The sequence below is a fragment of the Phyllopteryx taeniolatus genome, chromosome 14 (genome assembly GCF_024500385.1).
Source record: "Phyllopteryx taeniolatus isolate TA_2022b chromosome 14, UOR_Ptae_1.2, whole genome shotgun sequence".
NCBI lineage: Eukaryota > Metazoa > Chordata > Actinopteri > Syngnathiformes > Syngnathidae > Phyllopteryx > Phyllopteryx taeniolatus.
In genome coordinates, this window is record NC_084515.1 from 9,740,294 (window position 1) to 9,766,694 (window position 26,401).

At 41.8% G+C, this 26,401-nt stretch overlaps 1 protein-coding gene across 1 annotated transcript; it reads right to left on the reverse strand.

The window, feature by feature from the left end:
* Window positions 1-499: 499 nt before the first annotated feature.
* On the reverse strand, window positions 500-26,394 carry LOC133488776 (collagen alpha-4(IV) chain-like). Its single transcript, XM_061797104.1, has 48 exons — window positions 26,174-26,394; window positions 25,923-26,021; window positions 23,536-23,578; window positions 21,956-22,027; window positions 20,190-20,324; window positions 20,032-20,076; window positions 19,840-19,956; window positions 19,246-19,311; window positions 19,111-19,146; window positions 18,164-18,226; window positions 18,049-18,084; window positions 17,913-17,954; window positions 17,749-17,832; window positions 17,567-17,611; window positions 17,423-17,494; window positions 16,978-17,022; window positions 16,846-16,899; window positions 16,619-16,682; window positions 14,356-14,460; window positions 13,903-14,061; window positions 13,803-13,811; window positions 13,619-13,708; window positions 13,317-13,459; window positions 12,469-12,541; window positions 12,288-12,394; window positions 11,993-12,176; window positions 11,834-11,905; window positions 11,635-11,742; window positions 11,342-11,560; window positions 11,117-11,278; window positions 10,857-11,024; window positions 10,601-10,744; window positions 10,328-10,438; window positions 10,047-10,225; window positions 9,861-9,924; window positions 9,667-9,741; window positions 8,521-8,628; window positions 7,212-7,319; window positions 6,958-7,029; window positions 6,738-6,866; window positions 6,046-6,153; window positions 5,824-5,979; window positions 5,631-5,738; window positions 5,301-5,438; window positions 4,483-4,599; window positions 3,426-3,614; window positions 2,530-2,813; window positions 500-1,987 (listed from the first exon to the last, which is right to left on the reverse strand). Exons 2-48 carry the CDS (start codon window positions 25,961-25,963, stop codon window positions 1,730-1,732), a joined length of 5,007 nt encoding a protein of 1,668 aa, XP_061653088.1. The 5' UTR covers window positions 25,964-26,021; window positions 26,174-26,394; the 3' UTR covers window positions 500-1,729.
* Window positions 26,395-26,401: the final 7 nt, after the last annotated feature.

Consider the following 26,401-nt stretch of genomic DNA (forward strand, 5'->3'; position numbering starts at 1 on the left):
CTTTTACTATTGCTACCAGTGGTCAGTTAAGGTATATTTTGTCTTTTTTTCTTCCTTTCTGTAAATCTGCCTTTTATGGAACACAAAATAAACTGTATATCAGGCAAGACTACCAATCCAAAGGAGGCTGCTTGAGAATTTGGGCAACACATTCCGAATGTAAGCACTTCAATGTTGATAGGCTTCATAGTAGCATTAATAGTACAAACGTATTTTAGTTAATTTTGTATTTTGGGCGGATTTTTCCTTTTTTTTTTTTTGGAACGCAAAATAAACTGAGCACATGGTAAGACTAGCAATTCAAAGGAGGCTGCTGGGCACGATGGTCTAGAAAGGGAACACGAGCGGAAACCCTTAGTACATGTCCAATGTGCTTAATGTTGATGTTAATGTTTTATTCTTGATAGGTTTTATAATAATAGTAATAGTGGCAGACGTAGAATTATTGCGTCAAAGCCACATTTAATATTTGATAGATTTCGTAGAATAAATTATGGTATTTCAATTTTTATATTTTATTCCATCATTTTTTTAAAGAAAAAGCTGAATTTGTATGTAAAGCTGTATTTTAAAAAAATATTATAAAACAAATTTAGCACCAAACAAAACTACTAATCCAGAGGATGCTGTTCAAGGAACTGGGAAGGATGGTCAAGAACTGTGATTCCAAGCCACTGTGCCATGAGCGTTCATCAGGTGTGTTGTGGGAAATTATCAGATTTCACTTAATTGGCCCAAAAATTAATTTATCTTTGTTCATCTTTTGTATCTGTGCCAGCGATGTAAAGTGACAGGCAAAACAGTTAAATGCTCGTCCACTAGATGGAATCAGGTACATTCCTTCATTCATCTTCTGTTCCGCTTCTCCTCAATAGGGTCGCGGGCGTGCTAGAGCCTATCCCAGCTATCTTCGGGCGAGAGGCGGGGTACACCCTGAAACAGCCAATCACAGGGCACATATAAACAAACAACCATTCGCACTCACATTCACACCTACGGGCAATTTAGAGCCTTCAGTTAACTGACTCTGCATGTTTTTAGGATGCGGGAGGAGACTGATGTACCACGCAGGCATGGGGAGAACATGCAAACTCCACACAGGCGGGGCGGGGATTTGAACCCCAGCCCTCAGAACTGTGAGGCGGATGTGCTAACCAGTCTCCCACTGTTCCCATCAGGTACAATTAAGCCGTAAATCCGACTGTTGCCGTTCATACAGCGGAATAATAGCTTTGTGTTGAACTAAAAGGGCCCCGATTTCACTCTCAATACATTTGTCAGTAAATTGAATTGAGGTAATCGTTATTTCAGTATAGAGTAAACACTTTTTGTGAAATTTTTGTTTCGTGGTGTGTCGTGTGATATTTCTCATGTAAAATATATGCCTTGCCTCAATAAAGGTTGGGAATCACTGCTCGAAGACTGCCCGATGACAGCTGGGATAGGCTCCAGCACGCCCGCGACCCTAGTGAGGAGAAGCGGCTCAGAAAATGGATGGATGGATGGATGGATGGTCTCAAAGAGCAACGTGTGGAAGCCGTTATAGTCCGTGGCCTCAGTGTGTGCTTGATGTAGACATTTCATTATTCGTAGTTTTTGTAGTAGTGTTTCTATTTCACATTTGTTATTTTTCTGCCAAATTGGATTTTTCAAAACAAAAAATAAACAGAGCATCAGGCAATCCAAAGCCTCCTTCTTCCACAGTTGGGCCAAATTTCCCAAAGTTCCTCTACTGTCTGAGGCAGACTTGGCACAGACTGGCTTTGCGTCGTTGCTCATCGGCAGCTTTGATGGTACTGGGCCTCGGCTTGACAAACTGATCTATGGGGCGTACTGCGGTCAGCCAGAAGCTGTAGAGGTTGGCGAAGTAGTGACACGCCCCTCGCGCACCCTGACACTCAATGATCGGGTGAGTTCGGAAATCCTTAAGGCAACTGCCGGGGGACGTCAGAGACTGACCGCCGCCCTCGTCACCTGCCCCTGTTTGCTGAAAAAAAAAAAGACAAATACAAACTCAACGGTGATGAGTAATCCATGTATTATTTGCTCTTTCTTTTCAATTGACAATAAAAAATGTTTTTTAATCTTATGCAAAAAAGTAACAAATGCCTGATTTTCAGATTTCAAAAAAAACAAATGGAAAAATGCCATAGGACTGAATTTGATTTTAATATTGAAGTGGTCAACTTTGTATGACCCAGAAGTTTGGTGCAGAGCATTAGTAAAGATACGTTTGCTTCTTACCCGACACAATGAGTCAGGACCAGAACCAGGCCAAGGCATGAGCTAACACTAAACAAGTTTGAAGCGTTGTAATTGCCTTCATTCTGTCAGGGAAGTCCACTTTTTTTTTTTTTTAATCTGGTCAAATTTTGGTCTGAAAATTTTTGCATTTTTGTGTGTGTGTGTGTTAGACTAATAAACAAATATAATGAGCCATGTTTTAATTTGTCAACTTTTGATTGCCAATTAAAATTAGAAAGAACAAATTATACGAGGCAATGTGTAAATTTTTCTGATCACACGTACAAGGAGGAAGGAGAAGCCCGTCCACAGGCTCCTCCAGCCAGATGGGCACGGGGGAATTGATGGATCCTGACTGTGTAAGGCCACAGCGGGAAAAAGCGTCTCGCAAACCACACAGCGGCTGATGTGCGATCTGATCTCGTGGCCAATGAGCGGCATCATGGGTATGGCTGCCGTTGTGGAGAGCCAGTAGGATTTGTCGTTCCGAGCCGAGTAGTGACAGGCAGCTTTGTTGCAGTAGGAGAACGGCATGGTGGAAAACATGGGCAAGCAAGAGCCAGCTTGACCTACAAAGAAGCAAGGTAATATTGTGGGGGCATAAGTCAAAAAAACTCTCATTTGATAATACAAGCATGACATTTGGCAGAAAAATGCATTGTGTGGCAGGCTTTAAATTTAAAATATATACAGTATATCATATCAAAGTGAAGTTATTATTGAGATAAATGTTGCGTTTCTTTGCCATACTGCTATCACTGTATTTGGGAGAACAGTTCTGACCTTTCAGGAATCTAATATGACTAGATGCAAAATGTGCTAAGTTCCATGGTATAGCTACATAATTGTTCATATAACTGTAGCGTTTTGCCTTTTGTACCAAAGTACATTTCAAAGTCTGTACTTTTTTACTTTTACTTAAGTACAGGAATTGAATCATTACTTACTAGAGCCCTTTTTTTAAACAAGTATATGTACTCTTACTTACTCTAAGTACAGAGTGTGAGACAATGTTTTTTACAGCTAGCACTTTTTTCTTAAATAGAAACAGACAGTATATTGATACCAAATGTCATGATCATGCTTGTATCATCACCTAAATAATTCTGGCCAAAAATGCTGCACACCTAGACATGTGAATGAATTGACAGGAAGTGTCAATCATGCCCAGTTTTACCCACCAAGGTCTTGTGTGTGAGCCTTCTCCTGTCCCTCCAAGTAGGCCAGACTATAGCCCACCCAAAGCTGACTGCTGCCATCAGGGCAATTCGGCACTTGAACTGATTGGCTGTGAAGAACCAACAGGAAGCCTGAGCTTGATGTTCTCGTATAACCTGGCACGCCTGGGTCACCATGTCCACCTGGGCTGCCTGGAGCGCGGATGGATGTGTAACACAATTCACATGAAAAAAACAAAAACATAGTAGTACAGAAAACCGCAAACTGAGACCTCCCCTAAAATGTTTGTAATTGCCTATATTAATAGTTTACCATATACCACAAACTATGATCCCAAAACACTTAAAATATAATATAAAACTCATCTTACAACATTACACACAAAAAAAGCTGACAGATGATTTTGATGTTGAAAAAAAAAATGCACCAGAAGTGCACATGTATATGCATATGTGGCAAATACTCAACCTAACTTTCACCAACAACCCAGGCTAAACGTCGCTCCTCCCCCATACAAGGACGTTAGTCTCTCAGTCATATATTGTACGTGGATCTGTTGTCTCTTCTAGTTCATTAACACAGTAATTTCTATAGTAATTCAAATAATTTGAAGTTCAAAAACACGTTTTCATTCCGCAGTTTTGACTAAAAGAATGCAAGACAAGCAACTTGTGAACTCTTGCCTATTTTTCATAGAAGCAAACTCCTATAGGTAACTTTTTTTTTAGCTCAGGATTGATTCCACAGAAAAAAAAACGTCAATTTGTGAATAGCAAACCGCGAATAGGCAGGGGTTCACTGTAGAAGTAATTAGAGGTGGTAAATCGCAGCAACGTATCGATAAGCCTATCGATAAGCCTATCTAACAACCGTTAAATATTTCTGAAGATATATTTTAATTGCTGCTGAAATTTTAAAAACCAAATCAGCTTATCATTGAACTGTAAAAGTCAATTCTTTGTATTTACCTATTCTGGAGTAATGGAGAATATTGCGTGTATTCTTATTGTGGGCTTCAATATTAAAACCTGAGTGAATTATATGAGTTTTAAAACTCACCTTGAGGCCCTATGAATCCTGGCTGACCAAAATCTCCTTGTTCACCTATAGAACCATCAATACCAGGAGGTCCTGGGGGTCCAGGGAGGCCCCAAGAACCAAATGGACCTTTTGGTCCTGGAACACAAGAGATAAACAATGAATGAATGGTTCTCAGTCGAGCACAGGCATTCACTAAGGCCGAATAACTCCATCCATCCATCCATCCATCCATTTTCTATAGCACTGATTAGGGTCACAGGTGAGGTGGAGCTGACAATGTGTGAGAAGCCAGGTACATGCTGGAATAGTCGCTAGCCAATTGCGAGGCACACATACACAAAAAAAAGTCGACTTGAACAAAGCGTTTTTTGGGAACTCATGTAAAATGGCATTTTATTTATTTCCTGAAAATGTGTAATTTTGGAGTTGCGAGGATTCTACCCGCCAGGAAATATATCCATCCATCCATTTTCTGAGCCGCTTCTCCTCACTAGGGTCGCGGGCGTGCTGGAGCCTATCCCAGCTGTCATCGGGCAGGAGGCGGGGTACACCCTGAACTGGTTGCCAGCCAATCGCAGGGCACATACAAACAAACAACCATTCGCACTCACAGTCACACCTACGGGCTCCAATCAATGCATGTTTTTGGGATGTGGGAGGAAACCGGAGTGCCCGGAGAAAACCCACACAGGTACGGGGGAGAACATGCAAACTCCACACAGGCGGGACTGGGGATTGAACCCAGGTCCTCGGAACTGTGAGGCTGACGCTCTAACCAGTCGCCCACCGTGCCGCCTCCAGACATACACGTTTGAATAAATATGAGACTCTCTTACCTTTAGATCCATTACGCCCAGGTGGACCCATCGCGCCTGGGAACCCATTGGGTCCTGCGTATCCAGGTGGTCCTGGAGGGCCATCTGGAGCTCTCCTTGGGGGTTCAGAAATACAATCACCATGGGCACCCTTGGCACCTGTACATGACATAAAGTAGTTATTCACCATTAGGAATGTGTGCCTGTGCAACTATTGATGTAAGAAATGGGGAAAAAATATTATAATAGGGTGATGTCTTTGGATAGCCTCAGTTTTAATCGAGCCAGTTCCACTCTGTGAAGAGTCCTAAAAAATCCTTTAGCATATCTCATAGCTTCTGTGCCACACACCAATGTCTCCAGGTTGGCCAGTTACTCCTTTCCTCCCCAAGGGTCCAGGATCACCTCTTAGTCCTTTAGCTCCTTGAAAACCTCTGGAGCCAGGAGGGCCTCTCTCACCTGTAGATAATGAATTTAGGCTCATGAATACATTTAAGATTATCGTAATAATCACAGTTTTAAATCATAGTTTAAGGGGTTTAACCTTTGGGTCCTGGAATTCCTGGATATGATGAAGCTCCTTGATTTCCTTGATAGCCCTTATCTCCCTTTCGGCCTGGAGGCCCAGGTAGGCCATTTGGCCCTGGATCTCCTTTGTGGAAAAAAAGGCTGCCTGGTTCACCTTGCTGCCCAGGAGGACCTAAGTACAAAAAGAGTATAACATCAAGTAAAAGTGACAACACACAAAAGGAACACATGAACATACCTTGGGGCCCAGTAGCCCCTTCAGATCCTGCATCTCCAACAGGTCCGGGCAAAGGTTTGTCACATTCTCTCCCAGGGTAACCAGGTTCACCTTGAGAACCGGGAGGACCTAATGGAAGAAGTGTAGGAAATGTAATCCAACATTTAATTAAGCATCAGCAATTATAAAAGATTGATTCCAGTTAAATATTTCAAGTAATTATTAAGACTAAAACCTATTTTAGTCTTAATAAGCCGTGGCCCAATGGTTAAGATCATCGCCTGCCACCGTGGGGGACCTAGGTTCAAAACCCCGACTGGACCATCCGCCAACATCCCCCGGACTCACGGCTGTGGTGTCCTTGAGCAAGACACTAATACCCCGAAATGCTCCCCGGGCCCTTCAGCTGCCCCCTGCTCCAGTGTGTTCCACTAACATGTGTATGTGTTCACTGTGATGGGTTAAATGCAGAGAACAAATTTCGTGTGCATGCATGCATGTTCATGACAATAAAAGATGATTCTTCTTCTTCTTCTTCTTCTTTATTGCATGCCTCCCATTTCCTGTTTATTTGTAACAGGCCTCCAACAGTACTGACCAACTTAGGGCTCGCATATATTGTTTTTGCCTCATCTGAAAACTGTTTTCTTAGATCTTTGGTTTTCTTGATGCAGTGATGTTATCTTGTTCTTGATTTGTTAGATATTTGATACCTGAGTCACCTGGTGGACCCATAAGGCCTTTCGGCCCTGGAAAAGAGGGTCCTTGAGGGCCCAGCAGTCCACTGGAACCTTTGTTTCCAGGATAGCCATCCGGTCCTGGGAGGCCAGGAAAAGTTACTCCTTGGGATGACAAATGAATACATATTGAAAAGACAATCTTCCTGAAGAACAACAACCGAGTAGTAAATAGCAAGTGTTAAAATTCCACTACCGCAAGCTCCTTTCATCCCTTTTGGTCCTCGAAGACCATCCAGTCCAGAAAGACCAGGAGGCCCAGGGAGTCCTTTTAAAGAATCACTATCATTAGCATTATAAAAAAAAAAATCATGATTATAAATACTTTAAAATAATAACTGCCAAAACAAGAATCCATAACTATATATATATATATATATATATATATATATATATATAATTGTCATGATGTTTCAGTAGTTGCAATAGTCAACTAGTCAACATCAGTACCTGAAGGTCCAGTTGGGCCTGGTGGACCAAGGGGCCCCACATACCCACTATCACCTTGAACACCTGGAACACCTGGACGACCCGGAGGGCCAATAGGCCCAGGAAAACCTATAAAGAAAATGTCATAAATGACATAAATGAGGGATAACAACATCCATCCGGCCATCGATCCATCCATTTTCTTCTGCTTATCTGAGGACAGGTCACAGGAGCAGCAGCTTAAGCAGGGAAGACCAGGCTTCCCTCTCTCCAGCCACTTCATCCATCTCTTCTGGGGGGATCCCGAACCATCATTGCAGACGCTATACCAATCTGTCTCTCAATTTCCCACACCATTTTCCCCTCATTTGTGAACAAGACCCCAAGATACTGAACTTGAACTCCTCCACTTGGGACAGGATCTCTTCCTCGCCCTGGACATGGCACTCCACTGTTCCACGGCCAGGACAAAAACCACACTGCTCCTCCTGAATCTGAGATTTTGCAAGTGCGTGTATGGACGTGTGCACTAATGGACACCCCTATGTTTGAACATGGTGTTTATTATGAACAATCCATAAAAAGCACAAAGGTCAATTAACAAAGCAACACTCGGGTTCAAATCGGGGTGGAGGGACTGCGTTCATCCCACTCTAAGGCTAATTGTCATCGCCCACATGAACACTGAAGTCCCCGAGCAGAACGAGGGACTCCCTAGCAGGAAGTCAATTAACAAAGCAACACTCGGGTTCAAATTGAGGTGGAGGGTCTGCGTTCATCCCAGTCACGTCCATCTAGGGCTCATTGTCATCGCCCACATGAGCATTGAAGTCCCCCAGCAGAACGAGGGAGTCCCTAGAAGGGGTGCTCTCCAGCATCCCCTCCAAGGAGTCCAAAAAGGTGCATAGGCACAAACAATAGTCAGGACCCATTCACCTCTACTGGGGTGAACTCCAACATATTGTCGTAGGGGCCATAAGTATTGCCACATTGTTCGGTGCATTGTTCGGTGCCTCTCACTGGGGGCAACTCCAGAGTGGGAGTTACTGCAATCTTTCTCAAGAAGACTGGCAGTGGAGCCCAAACTGTGTGTTGAGTTGAGACAGAATTTCTAAACCTCAAACACCAGCTCAGGCTCTTTCTCTATCAGAGAGGTGACGTTCCACGTTCCTTGAGCTAGCTTCTGTAGCCAAGAATCGGACTTCCAAGGTCCCCGGCTTCATTTCCACCCAGCTCACGCTACACCCAGTGGCTTCCCATTGAGCACCAACATAAACAATTAAACTTATTTATGAAGTAGTTCACAAAGATAACAGACACAGAAAATCACCTAATCCACCGTGTATTCCTGGTTCACCAGGAGTGCCAGGCTGTCCAGGCATTCCCGAGTATCCCCTTGGACCTAGATCGCCTGGATCCCCGGGATCCCCAATTGGTGCTGGATAAAAGAGATATGAGGCGTTAGTAACCCTCACCCTGTAGGATGCTTGTTTTCACGATTTATTTCAGATTTGTTGGCAGTTGCAGGATAGTGAAGTAGTGGTTTGCACGTCTGCCTAAGAGTTCTGAGGGTTAGAGTTCGAATCTTAGCACCAACCTTCATGTGTGGACTTTGCATGTTGTATAGGTAATCTAATGCAGGGCATCTGTTTTAATGCCCACAAACTCTTTTTAGCAATACAGTAAAATTTTAATGTAGCATTTCAGTTTTACTTACATGCAAGTAGTCATCATTACATTATTGATTGATGTCATGTTTTGATTATTTTTGCATGAGTAAGAATAGCTATAGTGACTTTGTTTTGACTCTGTTCCGATGTTGAAGTGAGTGCAACATCTTAAAGGATTGGATCTAAGATGGTCTAAGAAATCAGCTCTAGGCCACAGCTGTGTTTTGTTGATTTACAATAAATGTGAGATAGACAGATTAACGTCCCCCGTGATCATTGGAAGATGTTAACAATATGTTAAAGGAAGGACAACGTTACGCTGTTGTTGCCTGACATTACAGTCGTCAACGCAGCTCGCGACATCAAGAAGGACCCCCCATTGTTTACAGTATTGTTTTACAAAGGAACGCCATATACACTTTGTAAATAGTAAGAGGCACAGTTACATTCTTTTGTGACGTCACAGACACCTTTATTTCGTCTTTGAAATGAGAATGTATTGCTGAAAAGCTTCAGCACCATCGTGGTCATCTTTACTGGTGACTGGTGAGTACAGTACTACTGCACACTTTTTTATACTGATTGTACAATATTTTTTGTGTTATCCGTTGCGCTTGCGCTCTCTCAATATATGTGTTTAAATGTGTTTGTTTTAAAAGTGTGTTTAAAGACCTTAAAAAGTAAATGTTATAAAAACATGCCTAGCGTGTACTTAAATAAGTTAATTCAATTTTTTTTTTCACTAAATGGGGCGGGGGGTGGGGAGGCGACTGGAATGTAACCCCCTGCGATGGACGGGGACTTACCACTGAATCCCTTTTCCCCTTTAATTCCTTTCGGCCCTGGGCTACCGGGTTGTCCAAAAGAGTCTCCTGGGTCACCTGTAAAAGGTTTTGTGTGCTTTAGTTCAATTTATCATATGATAACCAGAATAGTTAAGTTTTATTTTTTTCATTCACAGTTGTTAAATGTTAAATACATTTTATACATTCGGACTTACCTTTGGCACCTGGAAATCCTGTAACCCCTGGAATTCCTGGATGCCCCCTTGATCCTGGATCTCCCTTTACAGAACACAGGCATTGTTGATAGTTCTGTCATTATATATTGTTCCTTCCACCTGTCCTGCTTTGGTATCATTTAATTTGTTTCACTGTAAAAACATAAGGTCACTTCAGATCCATACCAGAGCTCCATCATTCCCAAGGTATCCCCTTGGTCCAGGAAAACCTTTCAATCCAGGGTCCCCAGAATCTCCAGGTATCCCAGGTCTCCCTGGTACACCAGCATCACCTTTAATTCCTGGTGAACCAGGGAACCCCTCCGGTCCTGGATCACCTGGCCCTCCGCTTTGGCCCTTTGCACCTAAAGAAAATAATGTAATTTTGTCATGAGTTACTCGAAATTTGTTTTTGCTGTAAAATGATCAATCATTCTGTATAATTTGGGAAAGGATTGCTCAATTGCCTATTGGTCCTGGTCGGCCTGAATGTCCTCTTCTGCCAGGGGTTCCTTGTGCTCCCTTTGTTAAACTCACAAGTCTTGCTTCTCCAGGTAATCCTTTGGGGCCACATATTCCTGAATGGTGCCACAATTGGAGATTCTATACATTAAAGTAAGGTACATAAATAACATTTTCCATTACTGTACATGCACTTGCATGGAGGCTGGCATTTCCAAACCATTAGGCACAATGTAGTCAACAGCAACTGAAGTGAAACCTTCTAATGTTATAAATACCTTTAATACCAGGATATCCTGGTTCTCCTGTGCCACCTGGTTGACCAATAAAGCCTCTTTCCCCCTGCTTGCCTCTGGGTCCTGAAGGTCCGGGAGGCCCTGGTAAGCTTCTGTCCCCATCCCTGCCAGGGAACCCCAACTCACCTCAAGAATAAATCAGAATGAAGTTCTCATTTCAGCAGAACTAAAGTGCTTCCTTTCTCACTGTACTTTTCATTTCATTGTGAGTTTCTTTTGGAGATTTAACATGGTTCACCTTTCTGTCCTAGCCAACCATCATTCCCGGGATCTCCCGGAGATCCAGCAGGGCCTCTTTGTCCTGCTGGGCCTGGTATACCAGGAAGACCAAGGAGACCCGGTACACCCACATGGCCATGACCAGATGGGCCTGGATCTCCCCTTGGGCCCCTTGGACCAGGAATCCCTACAGGATGCAACATTACAATTAATGTTCATTTGAGCTGGAGAGAAATCGAACCACATCCATAATTGGGAGATTTTGCGCTGCATCTTCACCTGGTACTCTCGGTCCAGGGTTTCCTGGAGGACCTGGGGGTCCAGGAGGTCCTCTTAACTCACATAATATACATGGTAGACCTGGAAGTCCTGGAGCTCCATGGTCCCCATTAAATCCTTGTTCTCCTTTTGGACCTGGCCGTCCAGGTTGGCCTTGTATACCTGTGAATGTTGTCAAATGTTTGAGATCCTGATTGAGTTCATTTTTGTCATATGTCCCCATACCTGGCAACCCTTGGCTTCCTGGACTGCCAGGAATTCCCTTTCTCCCTCTATCTCCAGGTTGGCCAGGTTGACCAGGAGGACCTGGCAAAGCATTGAGCACATCTCCAGGGCAACCTTTCCTCCCTGGTGGTCCTGGTAGTCCGGGAGTGCCTTGAGAACCATCAAGGCTATTTCCAGTCATACCACGGTCACCTCGATCTCCATTTAAACCTTGTGGCCCTGTTAGAAATACAAGATGTTTGCTAGTTAAAAATGTTTTCAGCTATAGTAGATTTTAAAATCTGCCTGACAACCTGGAGATCCGATCACTTCAATTCCACCATCGTCTCCGTTCATGCCTTTAGGTCCTGGAAGTCCTGGGGCTCCTAGGAGGCCATCTCTTCCAGGTTCACCTGGAATCCCTATAAGGATTCAAACGAACAAAAGTACTGTACTGCAGCAAGAACAAAGAACATGGCTTAAAGTCAGAGAGGTCTGCAGGTACTGTCTTACCTGGTGAACCAGGTTCTCCCTTAAGACCCGATGATCCAGTCACATTGTCATGGCAACAGAGTTCAGTGTCACCTAATGACATACGGCACCAAAATGCTTTTTGAATTATTCACGTGACTATAAATTGGAAAAATCGATTGAATTAATAATGTATTCAACCTGGAGGGCCCTTTCGCCCAAGAATTCCTTGAGCGCCTGGATACCCTTGGTCTCCTTTCGGTCCTGCTGTACCCTGGGGGCCTTGGAAAACAGGACCTGGGGGCCCCGGAATCCCTGGAAGACCTTTAGAACCAAACATACCTGGGTCTCCTTTGGGACCAGGTCTACCTATATATGAGGCCCCCTATGAAAATGTGTGAATATCAATTTAAAAAAAGTATCGTAGTCTTTAAAATTCATGCACAAAATACTATTAAGTCATATATATAGAAAGTATTTAAAACATACTACTTACAGGTGGTCCAGGGTCTCCTGCCAGCCCAGGAGGACCATCTAGTCCTGGTTTACCAAGTTGTCCAGTGGAACCAGGATGTCCAGTGTCTCCTTGGTTTCCCTTTGGACCTTTTAGTTATGAAAAAAAAGCTTGTGTTTTAGGGGTGCTAGAAGTCATTTTTAACAATTTTGGGCCTTCTCACCTTTAACTGTTGAAATAATATCATCCCCCTTTTGTCCCTTTACTCCTTTTAAACCCACATATCCTTTAACCCCCTGCAATAAAATATAAAAAGAGTTAAAATAGGTCAAGATGTGATTGCAGCTATAACACCATGAATTTAACTGTGTGACAATTTACATTTCAACATACGGTGTGCACATTTTTTAGACCAACACACAATGTAAAGTATTTGCCAAGACTCCCCCAAATCAACAATGCTAATTACTAAAACTATTATATGCATATGTAATGATTAATACACCTAGAGAGAGAGAGAGAGAGAGAGAGAGAGAGAGAGAGAGAGAGAGAGAGAAAGAGAGAGAGAGAGAGAGAGAGAGCGGCACGGTGACCCACTGGTTAGAGCGTCACCCTCACAGTTCTGAGGTGCGGGGTTCAATCCCCAGCCCCGCCTGTGTGGAGTTTGCATGTTTTCCCCGTGCCTGCGTGGGTTTTCTCTGGGCACACCGGTTTCCTCCCACATCCCAAAAACATGCATTGTAGGTTAATTGAAAACTCTAAATTGCCCGTGAGTGCGAATGGTTGTTTGTTTGTATGTGCCCTGCGATTGGCTGGCAACCAGTTCAGGTTGTACCCCGCCTCCTGCCCGATGATAGCTGGGAAGATATATCTTCTCAGTGTAGCCCAGTGAGTCGGCTCAAATTTTGGTATAAAATGGAAATTCAGTTATTAGAGATGACAAATTTTTGTTCAAAATGGTAAAACAGTAAGGGTTTACTGAAATGGAAAGAGTCTTCACTTTTATGGCAGGTGGTCTAATAAATGCATTGAGCACTTTATACTGTATGTTGATTAGCCCATTGTCCTCACACGTGGCCCTGTGGGACCCTCTTCTCCTTTCAGTCCTGGGTCTCCCTCAATCCCTGGAGTTCCCGGTAATCCTGGAGCTCCTGGAAAACCACGCTGACCAGGCGGTCCTCGAACAAACCGACATTTACATTCTCCTTCACAACCTACGGGGATCATTGATAAAATGGCTTAGTCAATACTGTTCTCTTCAGTGTTCAAATGGCAATCATGCCCAAAAGGTACAACAAGAAATTCTCTTTACACTAGTAAACACCGTTGTTATGTATGAACATTTGAATTCACAACAAACGGACAAAAGTCACCTTTATATCCTTTGAAGCCTTTGTTTCCATGAGGTCCTGGGGGTCCTCTATCACCAGAGTCACCTGGATAACCAGGCTCACATATATAGTCTATGGGCTCAACCAAACACAAATGTAAGGCCCTGTAATTTCAACATAGATACATTGATATTGGATGTGTTTTAAATAAGGGCGTCATACTCACCGCCGCACCCTGAATTGATCACCCACGAAACACACTTTGTGTTAGATTACGTCATATACACAAAACAATTTACAAGATGTGACCTGAAGGTGTTTTATACCTGGAGGACCAGGAAGTCCAGTGACACCTTTAATCCCACCGAGTCCTTTTCTTCCTTTTGGTCCTGGGAGTGGATTGATTAAGTCATTGTACCTCCCTGGCTCTCCCTTAAAGCCTTTGGGACCTGGAGGTCCGCTAGGACCAGGCACACTCAGATAATCTAGCCAATAAAACGAAGTTTTATAAAGATCAGGCAAAGCAATCATGTGTGTTTGAATACATCCTTCCTCTCTTTAGCACCAAGCCGTATGTAGCAATAGGTATCAAACCCAGTAACTAAAAAAATCTGTCAAAATCTGTATTCAACACACAGTACACAAGTATTATTTCATTTAGTGAGGAAAACAGACAATACAGTATGCTGATAACTGAACCATACACATTGGGCTGAAAGACGCTCACAAATCGTGCACCAAGTCATGCAGCTGAAAGTTACCAACCAGAAACTTCTAACCTGGAAATGGTAGTCCTTTCGGGCCAGGAAGTCCATGCATACCCATTACTCCAGGGTCACCTGGTAATCCAGGATTCCCAGGATAGCCTTTTTCACCCTGTTCTCCTGTGCATATAAAATAATGCATATTAAAATGGAGAGATGGGGGCACTCAAGTCAAATGACTCAAGTTGCCAGTTTTATGACTTGCGACCTGCTTGCCAAACACTTAAGAAAGACTTGACTAGGCTTTGACTTGGTAGCGAAGAGACTTGACTTGACTTCGACTTGATCTACATGACTACATCTACATGGGCAGCCGTGGCCCAATGGTTAAGGTCATCGCCTGCCACCGTGGGGGACCAAGGTTCAAAACCCCGACTGGACCATCCGCCAACATCCCCCGGACTCACAGCTGTGGTGTGTGGTCCTTGAGCAAGACACTGATACCCCGAAATGCTCCCCGGGCGCTTCAGCTGCCCCCTGCTCCAGTGTGTTCCACTAACATGTGTATGTGTTCACTGTGATGGGTTAAATGCAGAGAACAAATTTCGTGTGCATGCATGCATGTTCATGACAATAAAAGATGATTCTTCTTCTTCTTCTTCTTGACAAGCCATCTGGTTTAGAGTTGGAAATCTGCGTTTTAATTGTGACAGTTTGGGGGATCATTTGCGCCAAACTGCAACACAGTCTGCATTGTTGCGCACTTGCCATTGTGACATGACCACTTTGATGAACAACGATGGAAGGAGCCCCAAAGATAATACAATTTGGATTCAAGGATTATCTTGACGATGAAGTTTATTAAAAAAAAAGGCAACCTGCAAGGCTTCCAACTCGTGCATTAAAGACACAACAATGTTGAACTTCATCCGTAAATATAAAACTCAAAAAGACAGGTAAGCTAATTTAACAGTTTAGCTAGCTGGTCAAAGTAGCTAGCTGGTTTCATAGACTGGTTTGGGACGATAAAAAATAATGTGATTGTGAACGTTTTAGTACAGCTACGTATGGTAACTTGGAGTGGGATGCTTTATGATAATTGTCGGAACCTTTCATTTCGGTTCATAGGCACGCAAAAGTCACATGTTTGTCTCTCTCTAGCACTCTAGAGCAGAAAGTAGCCCCTAAAATATCATGTGTGTGCAGAAGTGAAGCGGCGTTGCTAGTGTTGTGGAGATGGGGGAAAAAAATAAAAAAGTGCGGTGACGTTTGCGAGCATGACGAAAGAGCTAGAAGATGCCAGCCAGGTGCGTTGTAGTCTGCTGTAACAGATCACTTTGCATTACGATCACGGCAATAAAAATGTCGTTGACAAAAGTGCGTTCCACTTACTAAGTACAATAGAAATTGTGAGTAGCTATGTGTGAATATAATTTTCATACTACTGAACGTGTTTATTGAAGTGTCACCATCAAATGGTCATCTGTTGGGTTGGCTCTCTGATAAAGCTGTCTGCACTATGTTTTTATAATTGAGACCACAGCATATCAAACATAACCTTTAATCTAATGACAATTCTCTAGAGTTCTCCTTTAACCCATAAGGTACACATCTAGTTATATATGACCAACAGAAAACAGTCTTGGCTTTTGCTTAATGGTGTTTTCTTAAGAACCGTAGGAGTTACAAGGCTGTCACCAAAAAGCACGCAGCATAGTTTATTTGGAAATTAAGTTGAGTTCAACTGAGTTTGAAATACAACTTTAAACCAATTCAGAGCAATGAATTCAATCAATCACAATCTCAGTTGTTGTTCATTTAACTTGTATAAGGTGCAAATACTTTTTTTAGTGTTATGATTTATTGGGAAAAAACATTATGAATTTTTTTTTTTATTAACACTCCAATATACAGTATGTTGAGAGTAGAGCAAGCGTGCATGACTTGACTTGCGACTTGTTTAAACCAAGTAATGACTTAACTCGACTTGCTTGAAATTTAGTGGCGACTCCGCTTGACTTGCTTCATTTTTTTTCCCGCAGTGATTTGGGACTTGCGTGAGACTTGCACATATGTGACTTACTCCCAACTCTGTTAAAATGTGTGCAAAATATTGAATACACAGGGCGAATTCAAACTCCGCACGCGAAGATTCAAACCCGAACCTCAGAACCATGAGGCAGACATGATTACTAAATAAAATTCAAACGTGTCATTTGGCACGACACAACTTTTCTTGGACATCAGTCTGTACTGTACTGTGCAATATATCATTTTTGGTGTTGTTTTTTTGTCCCACCCCTCATGTCTACAGTCTTGTACATACTTCAAATCTCACCTCTGAGAGTAGACCCTTTCAAATACTGCAAGGGACCAGGGAGACCTGGATCTCCATGATAGCCCTGTTAAATGTGACAAAAGTCAGATTCATGGGTGGGTGAGATTTGGAATTTTCTTCCTATATTTACAGTACATTTGTAATTGTGCACCTTACAGTTTTACAATTGAAGCCCTGTATCATGTTCACTTACAGTTCAAAAATAAGGATTTATTGGGAAAGCTCACCTTTGGTCCAATTGTTCCAATGAGACCTGGAAGCCCCCTATCCCCTGGTAAACCCTGAATATCAACATATGTAAGTTTACCTTTCTTACAGTAGGTTTAGGATTGTGTTTAGTCATCTATTGCTGGTTGTACCTCAGGTCCTAAAGGTCCTGAACTGCCAGGTGACCCCGAAAAACCCTAAAAAGGAAACAAAATAGTAGTGTAAGAATACTGTTAAATTCGATCTGTTGAGTGTACCAATAAATAAGCCGCACATATTACACAAAAACTGCACATGCCTTTGACTGATGGTGGTAGTAGTGAGACACAGGTAGTGTTGACTTGTCAGCAAATGATACTAAAACCAGAGCTAAACTCGAGAAGTACAAATTTTTTCCAGTTATCAGAGAAAATGTGTTAGAATGTGTAATTTCCTGCCTTGTTTTTGTCAAAGTGACATTAGTAAGGCTAAACTTGTTTGATGGTTTAAAATGACCCTATTACCTTTGCTAATTTCCATTAGCCTATCTATGGCGTTTCCCATTGTGAGTTAACATTAAGCTTGCTTCCTATGTGTGATCCTTGTAAAGTGACTTGCCCGAGGTCCAGGGAAACCAAGAAATCCTTCCTCTCCTTTCATTCCTTGACTGAAGGAGTCTCCTTGCCCACCCTTTTGAAAAATACAGCAATCATTATAAATTCCCTCATGTTTTTATATCTGTGCCAGAAGATTTCAACGCACTTGTTTGCCCTTTGGTCCACATGGTCCAGGAGGACCCCTGTCTCCCTGAAATGGACACAAAAAACACAAAGCATAGAAGAGGATTTAATGGATAGTTGTAAAGAGAAATTCATCCTAAAGGACTAAAATGTTCATGATGATTTCCCAAATCATTCAGAAAATTTGCAAGGATTCACACACACCTTGTAACCTTTGGGTGGGAGGAAATCTGGGGGAAACTCAATGACTTCTTCTGGTCCTTCTGGACCGGGCGGACCTTGTTCACCCTGGTACAGTCCATGGAAGGAAAGTGGCGAAGAGATGTGCACCACACAATCACAAGCTCAAACTAAAATAGGTGTCTTACGTCGTCTCCTTTTGTGCCTGGCTGTGGTCTTCCAGGGTCCCCCTGTTACAAACACAATTGTTGTTATCCTATTTATGTGGCTTATTAATCCCTGTTGTGACGTGGAGCTGCAATGATTGTATAGCAAGTAACTCACTGGTGGTCCTCGGATACCTTTAATCCCTCTCGAGACCTAAGTCGAGCAAAAATTGCGTTTATGATCACTAAATGGTAGTATTTGTATTCCAGTTCATCATATGAAATATATTCACTTGATTTCCAGGTGGGCCTGGAGCCCCAATGTAGCCTTTAGGTCCAGGGTCTCCTACTGGGCCCTGAATGAATAGAAATGCAATATATTATTCTTAGAGATTTTAACAGTGCCGTTTCTGTTTTATTTTATCACACAGTTGAGGGCTACTAATGTACAGTCGAACCTCCAAAGTTGAATGCAGTCCTTTCCTTGACTCAAGTTGGCATGCAAAGTCATCTTTCTCGCTGCATTGGAAAAACTGAGACTATCGTGTTTTGATGTTCCACATAGAGAATATTGAACTGCATTATTTTTTTATCGAATCCCAAAAACATGGTGTGAACGTCAAGCAAGAAGCAGATTCCCACAAAGAGAGGAAACAGCTGAAAATAAGGAGAGAGTGAGGATATTTTGAGATTTCACTAAATGCAGTTCGGGGACAAACTCTCCACATGTTGCTTTCTCACAAGAGGTACATAAAACAGCGCAAATTGCTCTTGCGCTGTTGTTTGGACACCCTTGGTTGAAGTGGTAGTATGGTCAGCATGTCATCTGCTTGGTGAAATATATTTGTGTATCTTATTTACATTATTAATTGTATTACTCATATTGTACTGAGTAGTAGGTCTGTTTCCTATATGGAAATAAATTCAATTTCTGGTTCTATAGTTATTAACAGTTTTTCCCTTTTGTCATGACTGGTATCCTTCTGTGGTAGCATCACAAAAAAAAACATGCAACCTTTAAGTGGGGTACACACATACAGTACTAATAATCAGGCTGAATTTTTACCCTCCTTCCGATCAAAGGGAGCAGAGCCTGATTCTGGGAGTCTAGTGATTGTCAGTGAGATGCAAAGAATCCACCCATTTTTTTCTGGAACATTTGGAAGAACTCCAAATTCTCAACATTCTTCAATTTTAAAGGTTCCGCTATACTGTCAAAATGTGAAGAGAACAAACGTACAGGAAGACCACGATCTCCAGGTCGACCGGGATCTCCCTGTGAGAAAAAAACAACAACAACAAAATGGCATGAATAGAAATAGTAATGATTACTGGACTTATGTTTAAAATGAACTTTTTTAAAAAGGAATCGTACAGGAAGTCCAGGAAGGGAATCAGTATACAAGGGTTCTCCCTTAAGCCCTTTTGGTCCAGGAAATCCCTAACAAGGAGAGACACTATTACTTCATACTGCATATGCATTTAACACACAGAGGATTTTCAAAAGAGTTGACACAAACTCGCATTACATGATTACATTTTGATCATTCACGTTGGATGTTAATCTCATGAATGAGCTCCATGATATCTACATATGCTGCAAATTGCAAAACTCTGCTAATAATCAACAATCCCAGCAAAAAGGTTTATACCTTGCTGTAATTGCAAATGAGTATTTTTGTCTAAATGAAGCTCCTCAACTCACTGTTTAAAACAGTTCTTGATTTGGCCTGAGCACAAAAATAGGAAATAGTTGAGAGAGTCAGTTTTTCAGTGAATAATGAAGATAGGTTAAAATAAACAAATATATAAAACATGAATATTCATGGTTCAGTGTTTTGGAAATGCTGGGAGCTAGCGTAAGCCACAGCTGCCTGTTGTATTTGGAATTTTCTACATTTTGGTTAGGATAAATAAATGAAAGTCTTGGTCATGGGTGAAATATCAGAAGCGTAGATGTTCTACTCACAGGTGCCCCATGCAGACCATCCAGGCCAGGAATACCCGGGACCCCAGGTTTACCCCGAGCCCCCTCACAGCCGTCCACTCCAGGCAAACCAGGCTCACCACCCGCTCCAGGGTGACCCTAAAAACATGATTAGATGCCTTCTAAAGATTGTGCAAGAAGTAAGGGGGGGGTCGTGAATAATGCTAAACTCACCAATGAGCCCTCGTGACCAGGAAAACCTGGTGCTCCAGTTTTGCCCTAAAATATCCAGGAAAGTAAAAAAAAAAAAAAAAAAAAGCATAATAAATTATCCACCCCATTTTTCATGACAATTCTAACTAATATTTATGTATAACTGTACAAGAGCTTACCCGGGCTCCTTTGAGCCCTTCTGGGCCTGGTGATCCCTGTGCTCCCAACCTGCCTTTCTCTCCAGCCTGGCCTTCACTGCCCCATGGTCCCATTGGACCCCGAGGTCCTTGCTTGCCTGATTTACCTGGCGATCCCTACAAAGAAGCTGTTATTCACCCTGGTGGAGTATAGTTTGCTACATTGTTGTAGCAAACATTGTTATGTTATCCATCCATCCATTTTCTGAGCCGCTTCTCCTCACTAAGGTCGCAGGAGGGCTGGTACCTATCCCAGCTATCATCGGGCAGGAGGCGGGGTACACCCTGAACTGGTTGCCAGCCAATCGCAGGGCACATATAAACAAACAACCATTCACACTCAAATTCACACCTACGGGCAATTTAGAGTCTTCAATTAACCTACCATGCATGTTTTTGGGATGTGGGAAGAAACAGAAGTGCTCCGTGAAAACCCACGCAGGCACGGGGAGAACATGCAAACTCCACACAGGCGGGGCCGGGGATTCAACCCCGGTCCTTAGAACTGTGAGGCAGACGCTCTTGTCTCTCCGGGTACTCCGACTTCCTCACATATTGCAGGAAACATGCATGTTGGGCTCATTAAAGACTAAATTGTCCGTAGTTGTGAATGTGAATGGTTGTTTGTCCATATGTGCCCTACGATTGACTGGAGCAGTCCAGGGTGTATCCAGTTTTTGTGGTCCCTAGCACAAGGCCTGAGTCCCCACCAGAGGGCATCAAAGATTACGAGTTTGGACTGCTCCAGACCTATTCAAAACACATGTCTATACCATCCATCCATCCATCCATTTTCTGAGCCGCTTCTCCTCACTAGGGTCGCGGGCGTGCTGGAGCCTATCCCAGCTGTCATCGGGCAGGAGGCGGGGTACACCCTGAACTGGTTGCCAGCCAATCGCAGGGCACATAGGAACAAACAACCATTTGCACTCACAGTCATGCCTACGGGCAATTTAGAGTCTCCAATTCAGGCATGTTTTTTGGGATGTGGGAGGAAACCGGAGTGCCCGGAGAAAACCCACGCAGGCACGGGGAGAACATGCAAACTCCACACAGGCGGGGCCGGGGATTGAACCCGGGTCCTCAGAACTGTGAGGCTGACGCTCTAACCAGTCGGCCACCGTGCCGCCCATGTCTATACCTTGCATCTAAAGTAGTGTTTCCTAACCTTTGTGCCAAGACATATTTTACATCAGTAAAATTGCACGGCACACCACTAAACAAAAACGTCACAAAAACTATATTCACTGAATAGTGATGCTCTCGTCTCTTATTTACTGACAAATTTACTGACTCGGGGGAGGCAAATAATTAATTTTATGACCAAGTTATCTTCCTCTCGCATTCAGCTGCTCCTCTCTGTAGTGACGAAAGAACTAAATAACCAAACTGTCAAACTTTGGTTGTAAAAATTAAAAAAAAACCACACACATAGCATTGCTGAAAAGCACAAGTGGCCAGATAGATAATTAAATGTCCAATAGCAACACTGATCACAATAATTCAGTATAACCTTTTTCTCCCCAACAGAGGGCGTTAAAGATTACAAGCTTGGTCTGCTTCAGTGAGCGCTATAAAAAACTGTCTACTGTGTACATCTAAATGTTACATATACGGTAGAGATCTAAAAGGATGTATGAGTCCTCTATGTCACAGTAGCTGTGTGGATGTGGGAATCATCATTTTCATTGTCATATTTTTGCATTGCATGGGATAGATTAGCAGTCTTGATTAGATACACTCCTTACCCGTGCACCTTTGGCAGGAAGACATCGGCACACAGAACAGTCTCTCCCATCACATGGCCCTTCCACATTTCCCTAAAAAAAAAAAAAAAAAAAAGGGACCCAAAAATATATCTCAATTAGAAGCTATTGTTTAGTGAGATTAAAAAAGTGGAAGTGTTTGTGTGTGCATAAGAACAACAAACAACATGGTATGTCAAGGACCCAACATCAGGTCCTGATTAGGTCAATACTCTGGATTTTTGCAGAAAATAAACACAAGAACTTCCCTGGGGAAAGTCAGCAGCTGCAGGAATGCCTCCAACAGTTCAGCGTTTACCAATTGGCTAAATAAGGACCCTGACCTTGATGAGAGAGCTGCAGAAACCTTTATCATTCTCCAAATAGGTTGCTAACAACCCACACTCCACCTCCAAAGGCAAACCCTTCCCACTCGAAACGCAGACATTTACTGCTCTGACAAACACTAAGAAATGTTTTGCCAACAGTGCAAAATATTTGGAGGAGTTTATACACGAGAAACTGAAACCAATCTCACATTTTACTGTGCGGTCGGTCACAACATCACCCAACCCAATACTTAGATAGATTAATATACTGTCTATTTACTGTGGCCTACTGTGTAAAAAGTGTAAAAGCCGCAGGTCATCATTAATAAAGTTCTACTCTATTCTGTTCTATTTTTCCACTGCAGCGAGTTGGTCTGTGTGTGAAGGTCAATCGCCTGGGTTGCGGGTGTGAATCGTGGACTATAATTTCTACACAACTTTCCAATTCTGTCACGTTGAATTGCGTCGCTCGGTGTGCAGCGGGCCTACAATAAGTAGAGAGTATGTGATTGATAGTGAATTCATTGTACTGCTGATATTATACTGAGGAGCCAGACACTTTTCTGAAAGTTATGTATATGGTTCTATGTTTATCGTCACAGCAGATGCGTCGGGGTGCTCCGGTCCACAAAATTACCGACACCAGGTCTAACCTGCCTCAACACAGATGCCAGTCCCGACTGTAGAGCCCTTGGTGTTAACACCAAAACTCCATTTGGAAAATGTTGGTTGAATTCCATTGTGCAGTGTTTAGTGTGATGTAAATATCCACATATTAACATTTGCTAAGTACAATAACTGCACTTGTTGGATGATTAAAGTTGTTGCTCTCATCGTACAGCTGTATGGCCGGGTTTATACAAATCTAGTCATGACACAGTAATAACGTTTACATTATGCACTAAAACTGGCTTTCAACATGTGTCACGGAGATGCTTTGCAACATAATTGCAGCTGACATCATCACGAAAAGATAATGGAGGAAAAAGGGACATGGTAGTCTCCACTGTTCAAGGCAAGGTGCTATTACAGAATACCATGATGCATTGCAAGGTGGCTGTAATATATTCCTACACGGTGACAGAAAACTATATAAACACATTAGAGTGTAATGTGGTCGAATTAAACAGTCATAGCATTGTGTCATATTTATAGTAGGCTGTAGTGCTGCTTCACAAGTGCAGCTGTTCTACTGGTGAGCTATTTGTATTTAAAGCGAGCAGTTACAGAAAATTAGAGAGAGGGAATTCTTACTGCATTAAGCTGCTTTGCAGTGACAAGCAGGACAAGGATCCACCTGCAAAGGTAAAACAGTACTGCTATTAAATTCATATTCACTGAATACCTATCTTATTGGCAATAGAATCCAATACAACTTATTGTCCTTTAGTTATTTAAAATGAGATAAATGCCAAATTTCCCAAAAATGTTTGCAGTCTCGTCTGCAGTCAGATCAGTAATTTTTAAAATGAAAAATTGAACTTTGTTGAACATCGTTCAGACTGAGGCAACAAGCTGGAGTTGTGGTTCGCACGTCTGCCTCACAGTCAGGGTGGATCCCACTTCTTAACACCCACACTTTCCCCACTGTCAACCCCACTGACCCTATTGTGTGGCTATGGATATATTCAGAATAATCCAAATGAACTTAATAGTATTTGGGAAAAGTGCTTTTCATACAGTATATAGATTGTACAAGGCCATTTTTCAGTTTATACAGTCTGCAAATTGCAAGTCTGCAGATGTGTTGATCGTCTGCGTAAACAGTCAAGAAGTGTGTTTAGGATCGTTTTAACTGCTGTACATTCCTAAAAAAGTATTGAATGAACACATTTGGTGGGGTAACAACCATTACATAACCTGTCTAATGTACTTTTTAACAATCCAGTTCCTCTTCCGGTGGCAGTGTTAGAAATTCCAAAACAAATGACCTGTGATCCATCTTAAGACTTCTCAACTGGAATTAAATTTGAGTTACCTAGCATTAAAACAAGGAAAGTTGCTCCAGAGCATGTCATGTTTTCCCAGCCACTTGTTGCTAGACAGATTTCATGGAGCACAATTGGCTGTGCCCCATAGGCCAATTAAACTTTGCACATCCCAGCCACATCACATCACAGGCAACAAAACTACTGAGGAAATTAAACAGCACTTGAATAACAAGTCTATGGTGGTGCCTTAAGATATGAGTTTAATTTGTTTTGTGACTTTGCTCGTAACTCAAAACATTTGTGTTCAAAACTGAAGTGAATGGAAAATGTATTGGCATGTATCCAGCCTATCCCCCCATTTTTTCATTTTTTTATTTTTGTAATGTGATTTTTAATTAGGACGATAACTATAAAATTGCACTTAACAGTGCATCATGGTCCATTCATTGCAGCGGCTAATTCTGTCTTGGCCACTGGGCGGCAGTATAATAGTCATGCAGACAAATGAAAAATAGTTTCACAACTACACACTCATTAATCTGCAGTAATATTAGTCGTTTTTGCTTGTCTTGTTGCACCGTTTTCTGTTCAAGTAACCATTCTTTAAATTGTTACAACGGATAAATATAGATAAAATAAATAGATGCTATTCATTAGCCTGTCTATGGCATTTCCCGTTACGTGCTATCATTAAGATAGAGGACTTTAACAGAAAATGATGTGATTGTTTTAAATATCCAATGTGTAATTCTCTTGATTTTATGTTTAGTTTGACAGTAAACTTTAAACTGTGAGTGGCATTAGACAGCTTGAAGCCTTTTTTTTTTTTTTTTTTTTTTTCACCATCATAAACTGCTGCTTGTAAAAAATCATTCAAACGAGGACTCGAATCTCGAAAAACTCAGTCAGGTCATTCGTATTTCAAGGCAGCACTATACTAAGAATGTAGCTATTTCCATACTCTGGATTAATTATAAAATATCAAATAAAAAACAAAAACGCAACACACTAAGGATTATGAGATTGGTTTATTTTCACATTCATTTTCACTGCTCTGTATAAAATTCATATTATAAAGTCCAACTTAAATAACATTATAACCATTATGAGATGTGTTTCTAAAAAACAAAATTAATTTAAAAAATCTATGTTTTTGTGAATTTTAACTAAATATAATTTTAAATAAATAATATGTAAAAATGCTGTACATTTTGTATTAAATCACAATCATCTGCTTGCCACTTATACAAACAAGATTAAAATACATTCTTGTTGATTTCTGTATGAAATCGTTGTATGATTAGTATATTGTTGAATATAAAATGCATACTAGAATCCATAAAATACATCATGACAAACTGAGATACTGATTCCCTTGTACTGAATAAAGTACAAAACAAACTACATTTCAAAAGTTTGGTCACTTACAAATTTCTTTATTTTTTTAAAGGAAAACACTTTTTCCCAATAAGGATTGCAATACATTAATCAATAATATAGCCTGTGTTTAAAAAAAAAAAAAAAAAAGTTTTTGAAAATAAAGACATTTCTAAGTGACCCCCAAACATCCAATTGGTAGTGTATATATACAAAGGTGTGTTTTCATAGAAAAAGAAAAATCAGTTGTGTGGTTGACCGCAAACTTTTGACCGTTATTGTACATAACAGTAAATATAAAGTCATTTAGTAATTGTAATGCACTCTGCTCACCTGAGGGCACACCATGTCAAAGCTGCACGTGAGGATCTCATCTTGGCCTGTTTCTGAACAGGTCAGTGAACACAACACTTCCACCTGTGACTGTTACAACTGCAGCACGAAACAATGAATTAATATCGACCTGAAAGCACCCTTATTTGCAGTACAATAAAACAAAGGTTTTAAATTTGACTGCTTTTCTTCTTTCATCTCACTACATTTGTCCCCGTTTTAGTTAGTGACAAACAGTTCATCATACTCACCCAAATTCAGATGCTCAAAGTCATTCTTAGCAGGATGGTGTCCAACCAGAAAGTAAAAAAGTCTCAAAGGCAGACGAGGACGAGCGTGTATCTTTGGGCTGGACGTCATCTGCGCACCTCCCCTCTCTCAGGGTCAAACCATCAACAAGTGTGAAAATTAATGTGAAAGCAACGTGCGCGGTGCATTGCAGTCGCAGCATCCAGGAGGGCGGGAGTGGATTCTCACAT

What these genes read in the sequence shown, in the direction of transcription:
- LOC133488776 (XM_061797104.1), bottom strand. Translation starts at nt 25,963, where the DNA reads ATGAGATCCTCACGTGCAGCTTTGACATGGTGTGCCCTCAG. An exon ending in TGAAGTGATCGGATCTCCAG is followed by an intron (nt 11,561 to 11,634) that starts GTTGTCAGGCAG and finishes TATTTCTAACAG; the next exon opens with GGCCACAAGGTTTAAATGGA. An exon ending in AGGAATTCCAGGACCCAAAG is followed by an intron (nt 5,739 to 5,823) that starts GTTAAACCCCTT and finishes CATTATCTACAG; the next exon opens with GTGAGAGAGGCCCTCCTGGC.